The 23,663-nt window shown below is 47.6% G+C and overlaps 7 protein-coding genes across 7 annotated transcripts; 2 read left to right on the forward strand and 5 right to left on the reverse strand.

The window, feature by feature from the left end:
* Window positions 1-1,229: 1,229 nt before the first annotated feature.
* DEU56DRAFT_749887 (uncharacterized protein) lies at window positions 1,230-2,412 on the reverse strand (the record flags this gene model as incomplete). The annotated part of the gene is made up of 4 exons (XM_041349476.1): window positions 1,230-1,586; window positions 1,637-1,881; window positions 1,935-2,087; window positions 2,295-2,412. The coding sequence occupies 4 exons, from the start codon at window positions 2,410-2,412 to the stop codon at window positions 1,230-1,232; spliced, it is 873 nt and encodes a 290-aa protein (XP_041200796.1).
* An 891-nt stretch (window positions 2,413-3,303) lies between these two features.
* Window positions 3,304-3,840, reverse strand: DEU56DRAFT_714071 (uncharacterized protein; the record flags this gene model as incomplete). Its single annotated transcript, XM_041347555.1, has 1 exon — window positions 3,304-3,840. A coding segment is annotated over one exon (537 nt), but the record flags the coding sequence as incomplete, so codon positions are not given.
* Window positions 3,841-5,343: 1,503 nt separating this feature from the next.
* DEU56DRAFT_905607 (uncharacterized protein) lies at window positions 5,344-9,820 on the forward strand (the record flags this gene model as incomplete). The annotated part of the gene is made up of 21 exons (XM_041356733.1): window positions 5,344-5,375; window positions 5,539-5,577; window positions 5,730-5,895; window positions 5,946-6,077; window positions 6,134-6,580; window positions 6,627-6,730; window positions 6,802-6,833; window positions 6,922-6,993; window positions 7,050-7,219; window positions 7,277-7,369; window positions 7,427-7,552; window positions 7,584-7,719; window positions 7,773-7,849; window positions 7,910-7,984; window positions 8,029-8,103; window positions 8,153-8,197; window positions 8,367-8,438; window positions 8,488-9,116; window positions 9,439-9,574; window positions 9,631-9,687; window positions 9,755-9,820. The coding sequence occupies 21 exons, from the start codon at window positions 5,344-5,346 to the stop codon at window positions 9,818-9,820; spliced, it is 2,781 nt and encodes a 926-aa protein (XP_041200798.1).
* A 4,401-nt stretch (window positions 9,821-14,221) lies between these two features.
* DEU56DRAFT_762355 (uncharacterized protein) lies at window positions 14,222-16,959 on the reverse strand (the record flags this gene model as incomplete). Its single annotated transcript, XM_041350678.1, has 15 exons — window positions 14,222-14,253; window positions 14,297-14,298; window positions 14,693-14,862; window positions 14,919-15,170; window positions 15,211-15,324; window positions 15,383-15,585; window positions 15,610-15,739; window positions 15,798-15,842; window positions 15,894-16,040; window positions 16,097-16,272; window positions 16,329-16,412; window positions 16,469-16,516; window positions 16,573-16,764; window positions 16,820-16,858; window positions 16,917-16,959. The coding sequence occupies 15 exons, from the start codon at window positions 16,957-16,959 to the stop codon at window positions 14,222-14,224; spliced, it is 1,677 nt and encodes a 558-aa protein (XP_041200799.1).
* A 564-nt stretch (window positions 16,960-17,523) lies between these two features.
* On the reverse strand, window positions 17,524-19,485 carry DEU56DRAFT_762356 (uncharacterized protein; the record flags this gene model as incomplete). The annotated part of the gene is made up of 7 exons (XM_041350679.1): window positions 17,524-17,928; window positions 17,976-18,079; window positions 18,180-18,206; window positions 18,255-19,058; window positions 19,101-19,219; window positions 19,360-19,391; window positions 19,477-19,485. 7 exons carry the CDS (start codon window positions 19,483-19,485, stop codon window positions 17,524-17,526), a joined length of 1,500 nt encoding a protein of 499 aa, XP_041200800.1.
* A 548-nt stretch (window positions 19,486-20,033) lies between these two features.
* DEU56DRAFT_920234 (uncharacterized protein) lies at window positions 20,034-20,788 on the reverse strand (the record flags this gene model as incomplete). Its single annotated transcript, XM_041358404.1, has 3 exons — window positions 20,034-20,352; window positions 20,414-20,598; window positions 20,651-20,788. 3 exons carry the CDS (start codon window positions 20,786-20,788, stop codon window positions 20,034-20,036), a joined length of 642 nt encoding a protein of 213 aa, XP_041200801.1.
* Window positions 20,789-21,244: 456 nt separating this feature from the next.
* Window positions 21,245-23,643, forward strand: DEU56DRAFT_920235 (uncharacterized protein; the record flags this gene model as incomplete). The annotated part of the gene is made up of 3 exons (XM_041358405.1): window positions 21,245-21,835; window positions 21,898-22,185; window positions 22,240-23,643. Coding segments are annotated over 3 exons (2,283 nt in total), but the record flags the coding sequence as incomplete, so codon positions are not given.
* Window positions 23,644-23,663: the final 20 nt, after the last annotated feature.

Raw genomic sequence — 23,663 nt, forward strand, 5'->3', positions numbered from 1 at the left:
GTCCCGATATGATCGGCCTCAACACCCTTTTGTCGACTCTTGCGAATTGTAGGTGGAAAGCAGAAACGTAGTAAGAAGCTACACGGAGCTCAGGTGGAACGCGTGGAAACGAACACCGGACTCCGCAGTTGGTCAATGTAGCTGCATCCGAAACTTACAAAGATTTCATTTGAGCGCTCTGCGTGTCATGCACAAGAGAAATAAAAATCCGTCACCCGCAGACCTGACCGTCTTCCAGACATTCCCTTTGAAGCTGCAATGACACGTGATGTCAATAAAGAAGACGGTGTTGATTGGGATTCGTCACACAAATGGCCAACTCCCTGAGCGGATCACTTCACCATGCGATGTCGAACCAAATCTTACCCCGAAGATCAACTCGGATCTTGACAACTCCGTTGAATCGCAGGTAACACTCTCATGACCCACCTACACTACTCAATGCACCCCACGGTCCTTACTTGTTTCGCATAACACTGTGGGAAGTAAAAACCATTAGATTAAGTGACAATGGGAGTGAATGTGTTAAATTCACTCCCAGTGTCACTTAATCTCTGGTTACTTGCATTCATTGACAACTGGGGACATTGAATTTCACCTGCCATTATTTAACAGCGCTGAATTTCACAATCGACAATGTTACAGCTGTGTGCGAAACTAATGGCAGTGACAAAATTTAAATTTTGGCATCCACGGTGACGAAAAAGGAAATACATAGAACAATGCGTCCAAGACACTCGCAGGCATTTATAAACTTTTCAGACAACATTGGCGACACCAGCTAGCTTGCGCAGCCCCGTCATGTAAATACTATGGTTAACCGAAGGATCAGCAACGATCTCAAAGACTGCGCACTTCGGCTGTGGAATCATGGATGGGAATTGGTGGATATCTGTGAAGCATTTGGTGTCAGTGAGAGGAGTGGTCTTGGTGGTATTCTAATTGTGGGCTTCTTCGGGGCAGACTTCTTTCCTTTCGCCATAGCAAATTGTATATATAACACGTATAGCGAAAGTATACGTAGTAGGGATGGCTAACAGTGTCTGAAAAACCTGGACAAGTCACAGAGCTTTCCCCAGCATCCAGGAGTCCCGTGTCGTTCTATGTATTTCCTTTTTCATCACCGCGGATGCCAAAATTTAAATTTTGTCACTGCCATTAGTTTCGCACACAGCTGTAATGGTATGAGATTCATTGTCAAAATTTTAATGCCACTGAATCACAGTAAGTTAATCATCATCGTTCTCGTCAACTCCCAAGTCATCAAATCCAGAAAATACAGACTCCCGTGCTCTATCAATGATCCCTGATCTCTTTCGAGTGTCAACCAATCCAACAACGGCCTTTATATTTCGAATGTCGGTAATAATGGGAGCTAACTTTGCCTGGACCCAAGTGAGTGTCTTTGCTGCATCCTGTCCGTCTGTCTTCCATGGTGTTAATAACACTAGTACTTGTTCCTTTCCGCTGAGGATGCCGAAGAACGGGTCGTTCGGAACTTGATACACTAATATTTTGTCGAGATGTCCATAGCAAATCTTGCATATGGGCTCACGGACGCCTCTGCTATATTGTAGAATTTCATACTGGACTAAATGTAAGTCTACAAGCATGAGTATGATATGAATCTACGTACACGAACATAACAATTCTTTCGTTCGTTCTGACCAGTCCTTTTCGATACAGCTTCTGTTCTGAACGAATCTCCACCGTGACGTATACGGAATTTGCCCGTGGACAACACACTCAGGCCTAGGTGAGTGGTGACTTCAGTCTTGCGCTTGCCAAGCACTTGACTGAAATAAATCGCTAGCCATCTTTCGAGGTCCTGGCTCATATGTGGGATTTTTGTGTATGGAGGTCGCAGCACATAGTCTGCGTCTTCACAGAAAGTGAGTTCGGTGTTCACTAACATATGCTAAATTGTTACTGACATTCTGGGTAGCTGCGCTCATACCCAATAGGCCCATCTCCGATATGCTCATTAACTGCCTGAAGTTCGTCTTCTAGGTCAAAGCGCGCTGCGAGTTGTTCAAGGTACGTCATATGGAGTAGGCAGTTGTTGAGGTGGCTCCATGGCTGTTGTACTGATCGTGGACCACTTTGTAGGACATGGCAAAATCGTTCCATATAGAATGACCATGTGCACCATACAGGACCACAGTCCCGAATCCATCCGCTACGTGAAGGAGGCCATGTGCTGTCAGGGTGCACACAGACAAGTGTTCACATTTGTACTGGTAATAATATCTATTGAATTGATCAATTGAGAGCTCAAGCGTTCTGAAAATGACCAACGCACTGTTCATATTTTTGAACCCATTCGCTGAGGCCATTCTTGATATCACCAACAGCCGCCATGGTAATTTGAAGACGTAGCATGGTCTTCATCAACTCTACCAATTGACACATGTGGTCGTAGTATTTGTCCTCTTTGAAACGACCATGCAGGAGAATGGGGGCGAGATAAACGAACCAGAAGCACCACGACTCTGCAGTAAATTGAGATCGATTTGATGCAATGTTGCTGAGAACCTGCACAAAAGCAGACGGGATATGTCTCACTGCCGCAGCAGTTTCCTCCCCCACCTGCTCCCATATATGTGGGGTGATTTCATAGTCCTCATCACCGCTATCGAGCCCCTTGAATTCACCCGTCCAGAGATTCACAAGATTTGGCAGGACGTTCTCGAGGAAAAGATGAAACCACTCCCATGGAAGTGAACGAGCATAATCAAGAGAACCAACACGACGCAGGGCAGGATAGCATTTGATACCGTGGGCCTTTGCAATTTTCTCCTTTTTTGCCTTGGTTGGTGCTGCGGTGATCTCTGCCAAGACATTCCCAAACTCTCTGTGCGTCCGAAGGGGCAAGATGGTGGCATCATATATAATGCGGACTGCATGAGGTGGTAGATCAAGTGGTGGCTGCAAAGGCACGTAATATGTTCGCCCGTTGCCTCGAACACCTACAATCTTGCAGGAACGACAAGGGACAATGGCGTTCACACCCTTGATGCCCAAGAATTTTTGGATGGCAATAATGTCACCGAGCTTGAAAATCAGAAAGGCATGCATGTCAAACATTGCCTGTCTGCTCGCATCAAAAGTGGGCACTCCCAACGCTAGCTGAGCTGCTTCGTCATCCAGTGGTGACATGAATGACTCCATATCCTTTGGTTGGTTAGGTCCAGGAATAACGCCAAGGCAAATTAGATTGGAGAGTCGAGTGCGTATATTGGGAGGGAGATTATAGTTTTGGATCAAAATGGGGGTTGCGGATGGGCCATTTCGCCGGCGCTTGTACAGCAGATAGCTATCTGTGCACAAGCTAAGTGCAATGTCACAAGGGTCTGAAAAGTAATGATAGGGGAGCTTTGCTCCGTCCACGACAACTTTGTGGTGACAGAGCTGCTGGTAGTGAGAGGAGTCAAAGACGTCCCTCATGTACCTGGGGTCGGACCTGTACTCTGCACGATATGACATCTTCGCAATGAGCTCGGGCTTCTGGAAAAAACCCTGAAGGCGAGGAATGAGGGGAAGGTAGCAAAATCTTCGCCTGGCTTTTCCTCTGCTGTCTAAGCGTGGCTCACCACAGTACTCGCAGAATTGGTTGTGTACATATTTCTCCGTGTATGCCATGCATGAATTGACACAGCAGTCGTGGTAATGTGGTTTGACGCCGGAGAGTATTGCAATGCGACGTAGAATGATAAATTGTGAGTCTAGGGGCAGTCTGTCCCTGAGTGCAAAACACAGTTGGTCATAGGCACGACGAGTGGTATGACTCGTCATTTGCCATTTGAACAGCTGGATGTTATCGCGGTCTGCTTGTGACAGTACATCATTTCCTAGCAGGGCACTTTCAGAGATTGGCTGTTAAGTTATGACACGACTTACGAATGTCGAACAGATCTTCCTCTCGCTGCATCTCCAGCAATTCTTCTAACATGTCGTCACTGTACCCTGCTATATCTGCATCCAAATCGTCACCTTCTGCCCATGCCCACTCTGAATCTGTGATCCAGGAGTTCTCTGAGGCTTCACTTCCAGATGTCTTCATGTCTCCATCGGATTCTACATCCATCTCGTCATCTTGCACGTTCTGTGAGAATCCTCGAAATTCTGATTCCTCTGAAATATCCGAGTCCGAACTATGACTGCTATCTGAGTCAGTTATATTGGCATCTTGGCTGTGCGAGTCGTCTTCAAATTCTGAAGCTTCAATCTGACTCTCCTCGCCATGGGCAGCGGCCTCACGATAATGTCTGCGACGTTGAGAAAGGCTCAATAGCTTGTTGCAGGTGGGCTTGCATTTGCAGTGTTTCTTGCGGTCATCTCGTGCCATGGTGTAGGTTGCAGCTAGACACGTGGCTGATGGGTTCTGAGGCGCTAAGATTGCGGCCGAGTCACCGGCGAAAATGCGGCTCATTGTCATCTACAATATGGGTTACATCTGTAAGACTTGGCACAAATACTAGCGCTGCGCTCATGGCCTTCTTTTTCTCGTTGTGTTCCCATTTGGGATTCATCCTCAGGTGGCCTTTCTCTCCCGTCTGCCGGCAGCATTCCTCTTCCTCGTGGGTTCGAAGTTTTCTGCCAGCAAGGATGTTCCAAGGGGCAAACACAAGACCTGCATGAAAAAACGTGAGTTGAGGCATCAGAGAGAGAAGAATACGGGATGGCGTACTGCGCAGCTGCGCTAGTGCTCCTTCGCTAAGAAAAGGTTTGTGTCAATACAGGGCAGGTAAAAGATCGTGCACACCTCAATGTCAATGTACGCTCTATGATGGAGAGACCATCAGCACTATGTGTAGTTCGACTGATGGTCCAGAGTGTATGTTGAATATTACATAATTGTTTGTGTTTGTTTGGTAGAAGTTGGTGTTACTCATGTCGTCGTTCAATTTTACTCTTTAGATGTCAGGTGAGGTGCTCGATGCGGCTGGAGGTCTCCGCTCCTGCACCAATGAACCTTACATCGCCCCCCTCGTGAGTTTGCAAGTACTCATACCAATACGCAAAGCGGTTGTCGTCATGACGGCTGTTGATATCGATGCTCCTCGGGCCTAGCTTTGGTCCTTCGTTGGTGGATCTGGTGCGCTCCCCTGCCAAGATCTGCGGGAGGTCTGGGTTCATCCCCCTAGCCGTTTGGGTGATTTGGAGGCACCACATGTTGTGCGCCTGCTGGTTTATTGAGGTCCCAGCACCTTGAAGGTTTGTTTTTCTAACCTTAACCCTAGCCAGTTAATTAACTGAGTCACTGGATAGACAGCCAGCTACACGAGGCATATTTTCGAACGAGACACCTGCGTCTCCTTGTCGTCACCGCTAAACCCTCAAATGCAGCTACTTCCCCCAACCTTCTGCTCCCAGTACCGTCGCACCACAGCACTTCCTTAAAGTGTCTTACATCCGTCAACGTTGCCGACACGCATTTCTTCTCGTTCACCACAAACAGCACGAAGAAATCGCCCACATTAGTAAGAAGTGTGTCTGTCTCTTCCTTGTAATTTACCGTTGACTGAACGTTGCCAGATTCATCGCTTCCGCTGGTACATATGCCAACCTCGTCAAGTGCGTTTCCACTTCGAGGATATCCGCAAACTCCCTCCTCCCATCATTGCATTCGACGCACTCTCGGGAAACCCGTAAGCAAACCCGCTTTCGTACCCTGGCTGGCTATCGTGGCTAATCTGTTTCCCAGTACTACTTTACATTCATCGCAGTTTCTTTGCGCAGGCTATCATCGAGAACCCTGTGAATCCGTTAAAGAGCGCTTATGCGCCATCATTCCTGGCTGCTTACCGGGCGTCCATCCAGCAAGCGTTTCAGGAATATCCTAGTCAATGTGCTCGCTTTTGGACTGTCTGGACTTTTGCATTTTCTGCTGCTGTAAGCATTTTGTTTGGTTTCGACGACGATTGCAGCTGATAGCCAGATAGATCGTCTTTGGGACAATTGTCACTCGAGGTCCACAATCTCCACTGGCGTCTAATGCTATGAAGGAACTGGATGACGCCTGCCGTCTTTTCTCAAAAGCAGCTGCACATAGCAGATGTGCTGCTCAAGCTCTGGTCAGTGTTCGCTGTTATTTCACTTAGTACACTATGTGATGGAGACCATACCACAGCCAATCCTTATGAAACTGAGCGAAAAGGCCCACGCATCCCCTGCTGCTGCTCTGAACGAACGGCCATCACAACAGCTAGGGCAGCAATGGAGCATCAAAGTGGAGCAAGACGACGATGAACTCGAAATCTTTGCTGGAAAAACTAGATTCGTTTCAACGAAGCGAGCTTCAGGACTGCCTGTAGACTATCCGGAGGCATCTGCGTCTGCGTCGTCTTCTTCTAATAGCAACACATATCTAGTAGCAGGTTCCACCGAGCAACAAACCGCGCAATTATATCACCCGGAGCCTACGGCTGACTGGGTTCATTCGGCTTCGAACCGTGGTAGTCGTTATGATATGCATCGTTCGGACAATTCCGGTACACCTAGTGCAAGCACTAGCGTTCCGACCCAGCTATGGCGACAGCCCCAGAGTTCTGATTATGCATATGCTCCCCAGCATCATGTATCTCATTCAGCTGCACCACATGCGCACCCTACGCACCATGTAGCGACGAACGCGGGTTCAGACGGTGCTGGTACAGCCAAAGAAGTCCATTCGTATCGTTGCCAAAGAGCGAGAGGGACGAGGAGAAGTCCATCATTGGACTGTTAAGTACGCTTTCCACATCGTAGTACCATAAATATTCATTTAATTGTTTAAATTGCTCTTGCCCAATTTGCCAGTGTAAATTCAAACTCCGACCTCCTTACGACGTGTCGGTCACATATGCAGGAACGTCTATTTGCCCCTCACGCTTTTACCTTCCTGCACTATCAACATGCCGAAATCAAAATCAAAAACAGACAAACACCACCGTCTGAACGCGCTTGGTCGCTCTATGACCGATTTGCACCACCAGTTTAGTTCACACAGACGTGAGTTGCCTTCAATTCATGCCTCAAACATTTGACTCAAATATTATATTCATTAGGGAAAGAACACATTAAACGGGCTGAACGACGATACAAGACACACCCTAGGAACCAGAAGAACAACCATCCTATTCCGAAACCCAAGGGCCGCGCAGGGCGAAAAGATGGCTACAAGTTAATTGAGGCTATGGGTCTGGTGGACAGGAAGGAACACTACAATGCGCTCGTCGTCAGTTCAATTTATATACTGCTGCTTAATGTATGCTAACCCTGCAGATGGCGGCAGGATAGGGTACATATGCTTGCCGACAGGTATCTGAAAGACAATGTGACGATCTCGGGTCAAGACAAACTTCTGGTCCAGAATATCATGCGAAAGGTGCGATATATGCACCTATATCTTATTCACTCTTATTTGATGGATCGGAAAAATCAGGCGCAGAGTACCTCACGCACCTTGCAAAAGTTTGACCAAGGCTGGCCCGTTTATGATATGCTGGCGCAGTATCTGCGCAACCGTAATGCTTATAATAAAAAAAAAAAGCACAAGAGTTCTTGTTTTGTGCGCATATATTCTGACTTTTGTCCCCTAGCACCGCTTGGCAGACTTGGTTGATACTGGTGACAGCTCAGATTCTGATTCCAATGCGACAGATTTGGACTTGGACTCCACGGATTCAGACTCGGACTCCATGCATTCAGACTTGGACTCCCGCCAACGACATCATGGTATATATTTCTTGCATATATGCTATCACGATCTCACATTACGAGACCAACAGATACTGCATCAGAGGATGAGGAGACCGATTTTCAAGGATTCGGTAATAGTAACTGTCACCAGACAAAGAAGGCACGTGTATCGGACACCAATGCACCATCACATCGCAGAATTGTGATATAATTGACTGATGACCAGCTCACCCAGATCGGCAAAAGGTTGCCCCGGAAGCCACCTACATCTAAGCTGGCAGCCTTGACGTCCTCACAGAAGGTATGTCAGCATCTTTCGAGCATCACTCTACTCAATATGTCTAGGCTCCGTCGAAGAAATCTTCTAACATGTGCATGGTCCGGAAGTCCAAAGCTCCACAATCACGACTGAAACCCAAGGTGTGTGATTCAGTATTGTTGCACGTCATATGACATACTATCACCTCAGGAAACTGAATCCGTGAAACAGTCCGGCAAGAGAAAGGACAAAGATGTACGTTCTGCTACCTCAGTGTTTCTGGCAGGACTGGATGATTTGTGTTCATGGATGATTCAGGAGGATTATTCAGATTCTGACGTACCGACTATAAAATTCAGAAGGCTCGAGGTATATTTAATTTCTTGTTTGACCAACCTTAATGTCATATGTACTGCATCTGCAGAGATATGACAGCGCTCGTGATAAAACAGGGAGCAAACAAGTCAGTGTTCCTGAGCCAGATGAGCCTGCCCAAGTACGTTCAACTTTATTCTACTTTCTAGGATTGAATATGAATATTATAGGATTCGGGGCTGGAGGCACTCGACAACACCAACACATCTGATCGGATCTCTGGAGCTTCCTCTATCTTTGACTCTCCTGCTCGTGATGCACATCCTTCTGTCTTTGATCAGGATTCTGATGACGACGAACTCGAACCACTGGATGACTGCGACGACAACAGCAAATTTGTCTCTGCTCACGATATTCCTACGATCTGCCCGAAGCACCATTGCAATGACGAAATACCTCGCAGCCCATCTTCAAAGCTGTACGATGCCTTGGAAAACTATGTCAAGCTGACTCGCACGCAGGGACATTCGACTGTCCGGTCTCTAACGCTCTCGTTCAGCATTTGCGCAATGATCAAGGATGGAGTGCAACGAGAAATCCACCTGAATGACGCGGTTGAACGAGGATGGCCTGTACTTGAAGTGGATTTTACTCAAATTCCTGCCCGTGTGTACGAGCTGAAGGAGAGACTCGACATAATCATTTTTGCCTCACCTTCTTCGATTCATGACCTCAAGGCGTCTCCTTTTAGCGACTTCCTCAAGGATATGGCTGCAGATAATTTCACTCTTCAACGTCTTGCGGATGTTCCCATCTTCAACAAAGAGAGCAGGATCCTTGCGAACGCGATGCCAGGATAGTGAGTCTCTTAGTTGCACCTCCGAATCCCCCAAAATCACAAATATTTGTAGCTAGGGACCTAAAGGCAAAGCCATCATCAAGGCATCACTACTCCGCATGTACCCTCCAGAATTCACGCCCAGCAATCTCTTCAACCCATTGAGGACCGAAAAGTTCCTCGAGTACTTTGGTGTTTGTCTTGTCGGAGCTGAGTTAATCTCGTGAGACCTTGGTGTGGATATGAGCGAGGCCTGTGGTATCGCTTCGCAAAGTCTTCCTCATGGAGCTTACCTTTTTCCGGATGATGACGATGACATTGAACTGGACGAGATCCTGCACAGTATCATGCTTGGTGTATGGGACGATCAGCGGGAAAGGGCAAAGCTTAATGAGGCTAAGGAGAAGCAGCGTCCAACAAATGGTGTAACGCAGCCAAGTTGGATGTTAAAAATGTTCAGGGATACTCCGAGTCCGACGGTGTGTGTCTACCTGTCATAGTCTTGTTCGCTGACATACATTTGACATTCATCTAGCAGAACGAAGATGTCACTGATCCTGTCGTGCGGAGGAAGCCAAAGAAGGTAGTGCAGGTCGGCAACAAAACTTCCTCGTATTGTAACTCTGTGACGTGGATGACTAACTACTACCCTTACACAGACTGTAGCGCCAACGAAGACCCACCAGACACGCTTGCGGACTTCTACAATTCACGGCCATGCATGATGCCACTTCAAGGATCCGAAATACTTATCTTCGCTTGGGATGTTATCACCACTACTTGCTCGTCTGCTTCATTCTCCGGACAGTCTTTTGCTCTCTCTTCGGTAGTCGCTCATCTGCTTCATTCTCTGGACGGCCCCTGCAATCTGGTCAGCGTGCTGGTCTCTCAAGTCTCCAAGTCTATTATAGTTATGCAGTAATGTGTAATGTGTGTTAATATGTCATTTTTTTTGTCCGTACACCTGCTGGGTAGACAGCACAGCATCACGACACTGAATTTGCATCATCCAATTTGTATTGCGACACTGAATTTGCTGCGACAATGAATTTGGGTCAGACAATTAATTTGAGTCAGACAATGATTCTCACACCGACATTAAATTCAATGTTTGTCAATGAGCGATTCAGTGTCGCACGGCGGCACTGATTTACATCAACTGTCAATTAATGTCATAGCTTTCAGCACTGATCATGAAGGTCTTTGGTATTGATGTTCATTGTCTCCACTGCCCTCAGTGTAATGTATGTGGACTCTGCACATTATCGCGTGATCAGCTAGCTCCATGTCGGCAGGGGTTTCCGGTTCAAAGGCGAGCCTAGAATCTGCCAGATCACTCTAGGTACCCTTTCAATTTTGCTGCACAATCAGGCTGGTCTCCCGGTATACTCACATTCGCAGTCTAGGACTCTTCATCTCCGAGGCCTCTGTATTTCGCTGGTAAGCAATATTATGCCAACTTCCCTGATAACCCGCTTACTAAGTGTCGTTAGTGTAACTAACTAAGGTTCTGCAAAATAGACTTGTGCCGTTGTACGACAGGCGAGTGAATAAGTCTATTTTGCACACTGATCTGAGTCAGACAAGACTGAGTATCTGACTTAGATAGTTGGAGACTAGGTGCAAACAACATCGACACGAGTTTCGTCAGTTGGGGTGGGGTTTTCCGGTCGTGGCCTGCTTCAGCTTTTGCCGGGTCACGCTGACAAGAATATCCGCTGAGTTCGGCGGCAATTGAGATCATTGTCGGGCGAAGCGAAAAGAGGTCGAATGCATGCAGGATGGAGAGCGCGAAAACATCGACCAGCGGATGAGAGCCAGCATGAAACCTCGAGTGTGAGGCATGAGTTTTTGAGGAGTTTTCTAAAGCACGACACAACCCACAATGAGCAAGTGCTTACACAAAGTCGTGCAGAAAACACCGACACCCCAACTGGCGAAGACTTGCGAAATAATGCGAGCGCATGAGTGCGAGTGAGAAATTATTCATTATCTAACAATATCTACATTCGTATGAGTCCATTGAAGCTCTAACAAGAGAGAAACGTGAGTCCTGCAGTGAACTGGAAGTAAAAGTGGGGATGATAGAGTCAATGCGTCGCCAGTAGTCCATAAATGATCTCGATTTCCAGCAACCCTGAGCAGCTACAATATCCGGTGGGTTTCCGCGGAGTAGCAGTTCAGTAGCCCCCCCGATGCGGAAGCAATGACCTGTAAGTGTGTCCAACCCAGACGCTCTCCATATGTCGTTACATCTTGTTATGAACCAAGGCCTGGTGAGTGGTGCCCAACCCGAGTCTGTTTCGAATGCGAAGAGCGGGGCAAAGGGTGGTACTGAAGAGTTGGCTGACAAGTGGTGCATGAGAGCGTTGTAGGGATTTGTGGGATCGTCGATCCTTGTTATAGACACTGCGTCACCCTCTCCTTGTGTGGTTTTAGACCACGGAATGCGCAGGGAGGCGAACTTGACACCGCCGTCGGTTGCGCGATGAGTGATTGGTGCGGAGCGTGATACGTGGTGAGAGGCATCGAAGCCGTGAAGGGAAGGAATGATAAGTTCACCGAGTCTGTGAAACGAGTCAGTGAACGGTCAACGAGAACCATGCGAGTGTTGCACCTGCAGCAAGACCAAAAAGCGATACTGGCTACGCCATAAACAGCGGCGTCGAAAGAGTTGGAAAGGTCAAGATGACGGAAGAGCATGTGCATGTGGTCCAGAGTGACTGGAGGTCTGCGGGGACGCTTAGAAGTGTCTGGGACCACTTTAGCCAGACCTTGTTTAGCCCTGCAAACTATAGCGTGACCATGCCACTGCGCGCCGTTGAGTTGATGCCAGAAGTGAAGTCCCGCGAGCCAGTTGTCTGCAGTCGTTTCTGCTACGCGACCCGCCCAAGAAGATATGAATGCTGCTATAATGTATTCTGATGCTGGAAGGCGACGATCCTCGGGAATAGAGATGGAGTTGCAGAATTGGTGAAACCTTAGGAGGCCTGCTCCATAGTTCTCCCTGGTCTTTGGCTCTACTGAAATTAAGAGGACGTCGAGGAGGCGTGATGCTGTCGCGAGTGGAAGATCGTTCAGAAGATTCAAATGGAATGAAGTTGAATGAGGCGCAGACCAGAGGCGAACCCTGTCGCGTGCAAGAACATGAGGACGGAAGATAGACGATGCGATGATATTAGCTGGTTTAGGTTTGCGGGGCTTAGGGATCTTGTGAGCAGCGGTGGGCGGCACTCCGATTTTGGGTGGCTTCTTCAAAGCGTTCCGAAGACGGACCAAGGCTGTCACCATGTCAGCATCAGCTGACTCTGACGAAGGGGCGTCAGACATGAGGAGGGATGAAGGGTTCCAGCTCTGGGGGCAGCTGGATTATGGGTAGACGAGTGCTCGCTGGACCCGTCTCGCCACGAGAAACGGAGTCTGCCTTGTTCGTGAGCGACTTGACGTAAGTCAAATGATAAAGCATGTTAGAGTCCATTGCAATGGCTTCCACGTGATGGATGCAAGAGTTAACCTGGAAGTTCCTGCTTCGACCGTGCTTGAAGGCCCCAATGATTCCTTGGTTGTCTGAGTGGATCAGGACAGCCCGATCCTTCCAGCCGAAGGTGAGTAGTGTGATCACCGCCAGCTCGACAGCGATGGCCTCGAGCCATCCGATGTCACGTCCTTCTCCCTTCCAGCCCGCTGTGATATGCCATGCGCTCCACTTCTCGCCCAGGACGAGGCCAATACCCCAGTCCGTTGAGGCGTCGACCCAAAGGTCTATGTCTTGAGGTGGACCTCTGGGTGTGAGGTGACGTGCAGGGGGTGGTCGAGATAGCGTGGATCTCCACCACTTCAGGTCTGAGAGCACTGATGGCGGTGGCTTTCTGGGCGCGAAACAAGAGTCTGGTGGGAACTGGGAAATGAAGCGGCAGAGGTTGGACAGGTATGCCCTACCGTGAGGAATGACGAAGGCGACATGTGATAGTGTTCCGTTGATGCTCATGGCGTCCTTGTACGACATGAATGGTGACATGGACAGGGCTAGCAGAACACTCTCCAGCTTAGCGAGGTATTTGAGACGTTTGGGCTCGGGCAGAGACACTGACCGCTCAATGAGGTCCCAGAGGAAGCCAAGGTACGTGAAGATGAGGCGGACGACACCGCGCAACGTAGAGAGGCGGACGACACCGCGCAAGTAAAGAGCTTAGCTGGGCGCATATATGCGCCCAGCTTCGCAAGAAAGGGGAGAAGGGGCGGGCGACACCGCACGAGGCAAATGTGGACACTTACGATCTCTGCTATTTGTGCTGCTGTGCCCCAGGCGGTTGGGAAGTCGTCAGCGTCGAGATGCTTGTTGACTGAATATCCATCTTCTTTGTTGATGTACGAGAGATCCCTGATGATGCGAAATTTTCCGGGCGAGCCGGCTTTCTCCACTAGGCCAAGCGGGGAGGAGACAAAGAAGCCCCCCAGTTTGGCTTCTACTTGAGCTGCTGAAAACGGTCCTGACATGCGATTGAGTGTGACTTCTTCTTCTAGGTATGAACGGATGACGTCCGGGTTATCTAAAGCTGATTTGTGGTTAGGTGGAGTGTACGAGCGGGTGAGAACTGGCATGTTGCCAATGGGAAAACCGTGTCTGATATTATGCGCGAGGTCAGGGTATTGTGATGTAAGGTTGAACTTGAGTAAGAGTCGCTCGAAGGCGTTGGCACTGTACGGTGTGACGATGCGGTGCAGGATGTCATCAGCACAGTTTGGCTGAAGCGGCGTGTGTTTTGCTGCCGCAGACGGAGCAGACGTGAATGATGTCTGCTCCGTGCTTGCCCGGGATGCAACGCCCGATGTTGTGTGAGATGCAGACGATGGCGGAGGATGACTTGAGGATGATCTTGTCATGCCATACGCAGACGAGAGGAGCGTTCTTGGCTGAGTGTGTATAGGTGCAGTCACTGGCTTCATCAGGAAAACCCTCTGATACAAACATATACTAAGTATGTCAAGATTAATAAAATTTTCTCTCATTCATTGTAGTTTCACAAAATTAGATGTCTTAGCAGATTAGAGAACCTTTTTTACTGCCCCACCAGATCTTACTCCTGCGCACTAATTTATTGATGATTTTAAATAAATTCACAAACTTACAAGTCATCAAGGATCTTATTTTGACGGTCTGTTCAGGATTTCATTGATTTCATTCAAACATTTTAACTTACTCCTGTGCACTAAGTTAGTGATGATTTTAAATAAATTCACAAACTTACAAGTTATCAAGGATCTTATTTTGACAGTCTGTTCAGGATTTCATTGATTTCGTTCCAACATTTTACAAGAACAAATTAAGTTTTCATTAAAAGAGGGGTATATCAGCATAGCTTGTAGAATACGAGACAATAAAGGAGCGTTGAGAATGATATACGTGAATGCAATTATATAAAATGATGAGACCGCAACTTGGAAATCTACTCCTCGTCATCCATGCCAGCAATATTGAGGAAAGCCATCGCAGACTCGTGTGATCCAACTAAAGTGTTGTTGCCATGGGTGCAGAGTTTCCTTGTGAGGTGTGAGACTTGGACAGATGAGTTGGCGCAGCGCAGAAATGGACTCACTGGATAGCCTCGAAAATGTCAGCCATCATCTTGTGAAACTTGCGTGGCGCCGTCACCTTCATGTCTTCAAGAAATTTCACATGAAAAAAGTAGACCTCGCTGAATAGATTGCCAGTAAAATTGAATTTCGATGGAGATCCATTAGCCTTCCAGAAGAGTGCAGCATACACCTATACACTCATTGTTAGTACATGCACTCGGACCCAGAGTATGTCAATAAATATACCGAAGTACTCATTAAGGCGACCATTGGAATTGTAACTTCGGGCCGCTGGGCCTTGTTTTGCGCAATCTCCTTGAAACGGTCTGAAAATTTCATGCCAACTGACTTTAGCCCATTGAAGTAGCGCCCCTTCATTAGATATGGTAAGATATCAGCGAAGTATGGCTTTTTTGGCTGTGGAATGGGGTCGTTCTTCTCCTGGAGAGTGTGCACGGTGTTGAGCAAATCAATTTGTGCAACCCAGAACATAGCCACCTACATTGAAATGCTGTTCATAATGGTAGACGTGGTTGACCAGCAAAGCCTTCGCAGTGTCGACACAATCAGGGCCAAGACGATAGTATGACGTCACTTGAGCACAAGCGTCGTCTTTTAATTCAGTGCGGAAAAGTGGCACTCGGGCTTCAATCTGTATGCGAGGTTCAACCAATTAGTAATATTGCGAAGAGTCCAACTCTTGAGCATACCAGCGTGGCGAGAGCTGTCACATACGAGTCATCAGTCTTGAGGTGATCCTTGATGGGCAGGACACTGCAGGCGCGAGCTGCTGTTAAGAGTGCATCCCGCGTAAACAGGCTCTTCTCGGTGAGCTCCGGATAGCCGTTGACAAATGTCAAGTGAACTTTTGCCTCCAAGATCGCTCTTTGGACCACACGACGGGTGTCAATATCTTGGTCCATCAGCTTCAACTTACCAGTGTCTGTCCATACAAGTGTGGGCCTTCTAGAGTGATCTGGGTTGTCCTCCTCGGAGTCGTCTAACACCATGATGGGCTCATGTTCCTCATCTGACACGACGACTTGAGTATCTGCCCAAACAGGTGTCTGGAGAGTCCAAAACATCATTCGAACACGAGATAACTGTGAGAGAACTTTCACTCACCTCATCTGCTCGTTTACGATCACGCGCAGACTTAGATTTTGTTTTCTGAGGGGTATTATTATTTCAACATGGAGGTAAGTATCCAAGCCAACTTACCTTGGTAGCCCTTGGTTGAGCCGACGGAAAGGGGAATGGTTGAGCCGCCCGCATCAGCTCCTTCGAGGTAGTTGTACGAGGCCAGGTGGGTTGGGTCAAAGGGAGGTCAGTCTGTTCTGCCTTCGACCTCGAAACAAACACTGGTGTCTGAGGGAAATAAATTGAAGGTACAATCAGTTACTACTATGAACAATGTCACTTACTTCGGCTGATAAGGACTTGGGCTCCTCCAAGTCGTCTTCAATTTCCTCCTCCTCGCTGTCCTTCTCCGAGTCATTGTGACTAGGTCGAGAATCAGAGATCTCATCGACAGGTTCATCGCTTGAAAATTCATTGTCGATTGGTTGGGAGGTGTGTGACCATAGTTCCTTTTCTTTTCCTGCAAAACCTGTGAGTTTGCTGAACCGACAACTAGACACCGTTATGCTAACTGACCTTTCTTTTGCGTGTGCTTGACAGTGCTCATGAGGCCTTCATTGATATCGACATCGATATCGGAATCTGCATATGGTTTGGTGACTGTACCCGGCCCCCAAAGATTAGTCATCATGGAATCAGTCCGGATCAGTGCTCACCTCGGCGCTTCTTAGTATTTGCTTTTCCTTTAGATGTTTCACCCACGACTATGTACCCATGTAAGTGTACTGACCCTGGACTCGGTTCAGATACTTACCTCAACGCTTTTTAGCTGCAAGCCCTAGGATCTCATCTGGGGTATCGGGCCGACTACTAGTAACTTGTGCTACACCACCATCGTGGCGGCCATGCTTGGTTACAGACACGTGAGCTTTCCTTTGTGCAGTTGTTTTCTTCATCACAGTGGGCTTTTCTGGAGCTGGGCGCTGCCGCTGTGGTCTTGTAGTCATCCAGACTAGTACAATATCCAGTAAGTGCTCAAATCTCAACTGGTTCAACCACGTACTGACCTGCATTCTCCATAGCTCTTTTTTTTGCACCTCGTTCACCTGTTGCAACAACAGGTATTCACAGTTGTTTGTATCTGTTATAGTGGTAAGTACTTACTCCTGGCGGGCTGACTGGAACCTGTATTATTGCTGGGTGACATGCTAACTTGAAGGGTATGGTAAATGAGCGGGTGGGTTTTGAAGTTGTAAATAATGTAACGGGGGGATAGCTAATTGCATCCCACCACTGAGTACTGATATTTATGTATCTCGCAGGGACGGTGTCATCGCCACTGGGCAAAACCAACTCACATATGCACAGGTTCCAAAACGAGCATGGTTTTTGGGTGTCCCTTTTGGATTAGTCCAGGTCCATAGCCCAAGCGCTCTACTGTGCCGGGTTATGTAATATGGTTCGACACGTCTAGAAATGTTTTACAGCTGTAATTCATTGTAAAATAATCTAATAGAAAGTTTGCATGCAATTTATGTCCGAGTGTGAGTTTGTGACGGCCCTGTGCGAGCATCCATTTCACCTCAGTCGAACATCTGTTTGCCTGAAAACGAAACACAGAGAAACGAACAAACGCACAAATGCACAGACACGAACAAAACGCACAAAAGCGAACAAAACACACAGAAAAAAAGGTTGCAGAACGGGTCCATAGTATGATAGTACAATAGACGTGATCATGTACAAACTAAGCTAAAAAGTAATGCGATATCTACTGCACCCCAGCCATCATCATCATGTCGAGTTGAGCTAATACATTAGTCGATCGAACCTGCAAGTCCCCAATGCATAACATATGAGATTTCCGATAGTCGAACACAATTCTCTGGACACCGTCCATGTTGCCAATGTAGCGCACAATGTCCTCGAATGTCTCACTCCCTTCGTGTTGCGTGAATGGCAGGATGACTGGTGGATGGGGAATCTGCTCCCGCAGCGCTAATTTCACAGCTGCACCAATAGCACCAAAGGCGTAGTTGAGTTGTTGATGTCGATGTAACGCCGAGGTGGAGAGGAATTGTGAGATACCGAGGTCGCTACACCATATGAATTGAACGGCAACATGAAAAATCAGGGGATTGTCGAGAACCCCGTCAAGTATGGTGACATGCCCGCTCTGAAAAAAGATCACAATTTGGTATTTAGAAAGAAAATTGAACGTACTGCGTCGACCGTAAACCTATTCATGAAGGCCAACGGGTTACGAGTGTCGTTAAGCAATGCGGTTATGACACGACCCCGAAATTGGACTGGTTGGAGATTGGACTCTAGCGGGGGGGTAGAAAGTGTAGCCCAAGGCGAGACAACTCCGTACCATGTCCAATAGCTTCCGAAAACAGCCGTTCCAGGCGGCTGTCACCTGCTGACGTTCACTACTTGTCGTTCGGATTGTAACTACAATGAATCAGTATTCAACTCCGCAAATTATATGTAAACACGTACCATTCATACCTGGCATGGAAGACGACTCTGAAATCGCGAGAGAAACAAGCGCCGCCCTCTCACCATCAGTACCGGCCATTGCAGATGCCGTCAAGAAGAATCGTAAGATTCTTCTTTTTGCAGAATTGAGGATCTGTTTTTTGACAAGGGAATTGACGTTAATGAGGGCTGGTGTAGTTGGCTGCACAGCAGCAGGACCAGGAAAGATGGCAGGGGCCGCTGGTGCAACTCCGCTAGCAGTAATTGCTGGCTGCATAGCAACAAACTTGAGTGACAAAGGGACCAGTGTGCTTGGCCGTGAAGCAACAGGGGCAGCAATCGTGGATGGGATAGCAAGGGCAGCCATCGTAGCTGTTGGCTCAGGTGGCCGAAGGACCCTGGGTTCAGGTATGAAATATGGCGTGAAGGAGGGTCGAGGGCGATGATTTCTCTCAGGATGCTGTGACGACCCTGCCAGCATCTGGGGAACTGGCGGGTTGTATAAAGAGTCGAGTTGCGCAGAGTAAGGGATTACAGGGTAGACGTCATCACCGGCATCAAGTGGTTTGCTGGTGCTAGATGACGGCGCGGGGGGTGGAGCATCCATCTCGGACGTGAGCAATTGTAGACTATTAGTTGTTGCATATGGATAGACACCATCACCAGCGTCAAGTGGTTCAAGTGTGCTAGATGATGGCGTGGGGGGTGGAGCATCCATCTCGGACGTTAGCGATTTTAGACTACTTGTAGTCATTGCATATTGTGGGTCGGTCATACAGAGGAACCTTGAAAGTGGGTCCCCCTCATCATCTGCTTCAAGTTGATCTGTCAACAAGCGACGAGTGTATTACTGGCTTGGGTACTCACCGTTTAAATTCGGATTTCTATCTGCATAGTCTGACAACGAGAACCTGTCTTGAAGCTGGCCAGGGAAGTGTGGATATTCATTGTCATCCGGCGGCTGCATACTTTGCTGGAAGCAAATACTGGCAGTAGGAAACAAGGAGTTGCGAGATCACGGCGAGAGAGCTGGCATAACGTGCCAGAAACATGTAGAATCCTGATACATAATGAAGACTCAATAGAATAGAGCCGAGCCAGTGGTCATATAATCGCGATCCAATACCTAGCGGTCCTAATCATGAGAAGAGTGATATGCTGCTATCAGTAGTGTAAGACTGAGCACGACTATTTCATGTACAATGACAGATGGGGAATGGAGGCAAAAACTGAATTGACTCACGATGAGCATATCGGTTGGGCGATTAAACTGGGGCGTTCACGTTTGCAGCTGATTACAGATCGATTTGAAGCCTCGAGTCTATGGGCTTGGCGGGTAAGCGGCCTTACAGTTGCAATTGGGTAATACAAGTAGCCACAGATGCCGGAACATGCAAGAATCAATGACTTATATGGACTGTTTAAACGACTACATATATGGAGCGTTCAAACGACGACATATATGGCAAAAATCAACCGAGCCTTCCATACGCCAATTAATATGTATTGTATTGATGCCATCATAGATATCATGTTAATTCTTGTTTCAGGTGATAAGACGAGCAAGAGTGTAACAACACATGCATTTGACAGGTGTCTACAACATCGTAAGTGCATACAAAAATTCACAAATCGCCATGAAGTAATAGATACCTCCATATCAATAATGATCACGAGAAACAGATATTGAACATGAGACAAGAAGAGTGATTGGAGTGGTAAAAGGGAGCCTGCAACTTGCGATGAGTTGAATGGTAATACTTGAAAGGAGGATTTCCCATACCACTGAAAGGGCGACTATCAGTCAGCTGACAACCTAGAGCCTGCGCCTTCACCTGAATCCTCAGAGTCATGATCTGAATCATCTGGGGGCAGGTCTGCGTAAGACCCATCACTCAAATCTGGATCTGAGTGTTCAGAGGGTTCCCTAGTGCCGATGCAGGAGAGTCCACCATTAGGGTGAAGAGGAAATGCCGCAGCAGGTTTCAAAAATGCATGTTTAACACGTGAATTGAGGAGGGTTGCAACCTGGTCAGTTTGGGCACTAGTGATGCGGAGGATCTCACATTCATCTTCAAAGACAGCTTGAAGATATTTTCTATCATCCTCAAGTTTCCGCCTGCCCACGCTGTGAAAAAATCCTCCTAAAGTCGTGCAATTCCCCATCTGCCATCTTGAACCGTTGTTCGTTTTCACCATAGATGGCAATGAGCAATTCTTCATACTGTGCAGCCTCGTCAATTTCCCACGTCGCCAACACCATGCGTTGGCGCGCAACCTCGCGACTTGCGAGCTTGGCCTTGTATCCTTTGTACAAGGTTGCAGTCGTCATTTGAGAAAGGCCACTCTCCAACTGTTCTTGAAACTTTCAGACCACGTCAATGAGTTATCAATGTCTAGAAGTAAATATGGCATACCTTCTGTGTTGCTTCCAATGAGAATTCTGGTTGGAATTGGACTTCATCATCCGAGCTGCATAACGAAGCTCCAATGGAGCTGGATTGGGGGGGTATGGAAATGTTTCCTTGATGTCCGAGACTTTGATGTTTTGTCATGTGTAACAAATGTGCTCTCTTTCGCTTCAGAAGGCGTAGTAGTTTGCCATCCTCTGAAAGGCTCTAGATTATGCGGCATGTAAATCTGTATTCATCGTAATTGAAGAGCCTGATCGTTGGCCTTGAATTACAGAGAGTCGGACTAGGGCAGTCAGGAGAAGACAGAACAGTGGTACTGCTCATTTCGAGCAGGAGATAAAGGCGGGACTATTTGATTTAACAGGGAGACGAGGCTGGTGAGCTGTCCATCTTATTGTGCGAATCTTACCCTGGAAACTTCTGGCAATGTATTATTGATATCCGGTATCGGAGCCTGAAAAATGACATAGAGGAGATAGCATCTAGTATTAGTGAACATTCCCTCGTACCATTATGGTCCAATGCACAGGATGTTATACGACTTTTTCGGCCACTGGTTTAAGTCAACACTTAGCTAAAACCAAGAATCGATGCTGCATGGCTGTGCTCGCTGCATCACGCTCAAATGTCCACTCTCCAATACCAACTCCTTCAGATGATCTTGCGGACTCAGAAATCGAAGCTGATGATCAAGCACCTGCGAATGGAGGAGACTTTTTTGGTACTTACGAGGAAGATGAAATCCAATGGCCCGGTGACATGGAATGGTATGCTAACAGCAGTGAGAATAGTGACAGCTCGGACTCCGAGGATGATGTCGTACCTGGCCTCGATGATGCCGAATGGGAACCCCTCGTAACTGGAAGGGATTTAGAGGACCAACTCGGAACTGCCGAAGAAGACAGCACAGAGATGAATAGCCACAATCGTGATTTGCGTCAGCAGATTGAGCAACGCGTGCTTCAGGAAGATGCAATCACTATTGTGCAATACCCTGATGCTCGAGCAGGGCACCCCATTCCGCAAGCTGACATATGCAATGCAAACGCTGCATACGCTACTGTTATCAATGACACTGCAAATCCATATGCCCCCTTCGCCTCTCGAGTGGATTGGGAAATTGCACGATGGGCTAAATTACGTGGCCCAACTTCAACCGCATTTTCGGACTTGCTTGGTATCAGTGAAGTCAGTGAATGGTATTAATATCACCTTCGAGCTGTGGGTAATGTGTCTATCTTTGTTGACAGGTCCATGAAAAGCTTGGTCTTTCTTACAAGAACTCAAGGGAATTAAATAAGATCATCGACAAGCAGCTTCCTGGTCGCCCAAAGTTCAGGCGTGAACAAATTGTCGTCGCAGGCGAGGCTTTCGACGTTTTTTATAGGGACGTTATCGAATGTGTTAAGGCTCTGTATGGTGACCCAGATTTTGCCGATTTTCTAATCTTTGCACCGGAACGCCACTATGCAGATGAGGAACAAACTGTCCGATTATTCCATGATATGCATACTGGTAAATGGTGGTGGGATACTCAGGTAAGTTCGCATTTTGGGGACTTCTGCTCATCGAAAATAACTGACATTAAATAGAAAAAGCTTGATCAGCGCAAACCGGGTGCTACCATCATTCCAATTATTATTTCGAGTGACAAGACTCAAGTAACAATGTTCCGAAATAAAACGGCTTACCCAGTCTACCTTACTATTGGCAACATTCCAAAGGAAATCCGCCGAAAGCCATCTCGCCGTGCCCATATTCTTCTCGCTTATCTTCCTACTACCCGTCTCGAGCACATCACCAACCAGGCTTCACGACGCCGAACCATTGCAAATCTGTATCATGCCTGCATGGGCCGTGTCTTAGCACCACTGGAGGAAGCTGGCTTAGATGGTATTGTCATGAAGAGTGGCAATGGTATCCTGCGTCGCAGTCATCCCTTATTTGCTTGCTTCGTTGGTGACTATCCTGAGCAAGTCTTGGTTACAGGAGTCAAAACCACGGAATGTCCCAAATGTGACATACCACCAGCCGAACTCGGAAGCAATGCCGCACCTTTCGAGATGCGCAACCTTGACGCTGTCCTCAATGCATTGGCTGCGATTGATAACGGAGATCTCGCATTTGTACATGCATGCCGCGAAGCCGGAATCAAGCCCATTATACATCCGTTCTGGGAGCCCCTACCCTATACCAACATCTTCCAAGCCGTTACACCAGATGTGCTTCACCAATTATACCAGGGTCTTATCAAGCATCTCCTTGGTTGGCTGGCCGAGGCATTCGGAGCAGCTGAGATTGATGGAAGATGTCGAAGGCTCCCCCCAAATCACCATATCCGTCTATTTATGAAAGGTATCACTAGCCTCTCACAAATCAGTGGTACGGAGCATAGTCAGATATGCCGTTTTCTACTTGGGATCATCATCGACATCCGACTCCCCAACCGTCTTGCCCCAAGCCGTCTCATACGTGCCGTCAGAGGTCTACTTGACTTCCTGTACTTGGCGCAGTATCCTTGCCACAGCTCCGAAACATTGACTCTCCTCACAGAAGCTCTCGATCTTTTTCACAACAACAAGCAGATCTTCGTCGACCTTGGAATACGAAACAATTTTAATCTTCCAAAGCTCCATGCAGGCCGCCACTATATGTCGATGATCCAGACTTTTGGCACAACTGACAATTACAATACAGAATATACTGAGCGCCTCCACATCGACTTGGCCAAAGATGCATATCGTGCAACAAACCACAAAGATGAGTTTGTTCAAATGACTCAGTGGCTTGAACGCAAAGAGAAGATCGCTCGACATGAGAGACATGTCATGTGGCGCCTCCACGGCAATCCCATTCGACACCAACCTCGTCCAGCAAACCTGTCTTTCGACCGGGTTCAAACATTAACGAAGCATCCTAGCATGAAAGCTGTGCCAATTCAGAAGTTAATCACGGAGTATGGGGCCACGTACTTCCGTGAGGCGCTTGCAAGATATGTTGCACAGCTGCTCATCCA

The sequence above is a fragment of the Suillus clintonianus genome (assembly GCF_016758775.1).
Source record: "Suillus clintonianus strain FC179 chromosome Unknown DEU56scaffold_210, whole genome shotgun sequence".
Lineage (NCBI taxonomy): Eukaryota > Fungi > Basidiomycota > Agaricomycetes > Boletales > Suillaceae > Suillus > Suillus clintonianus.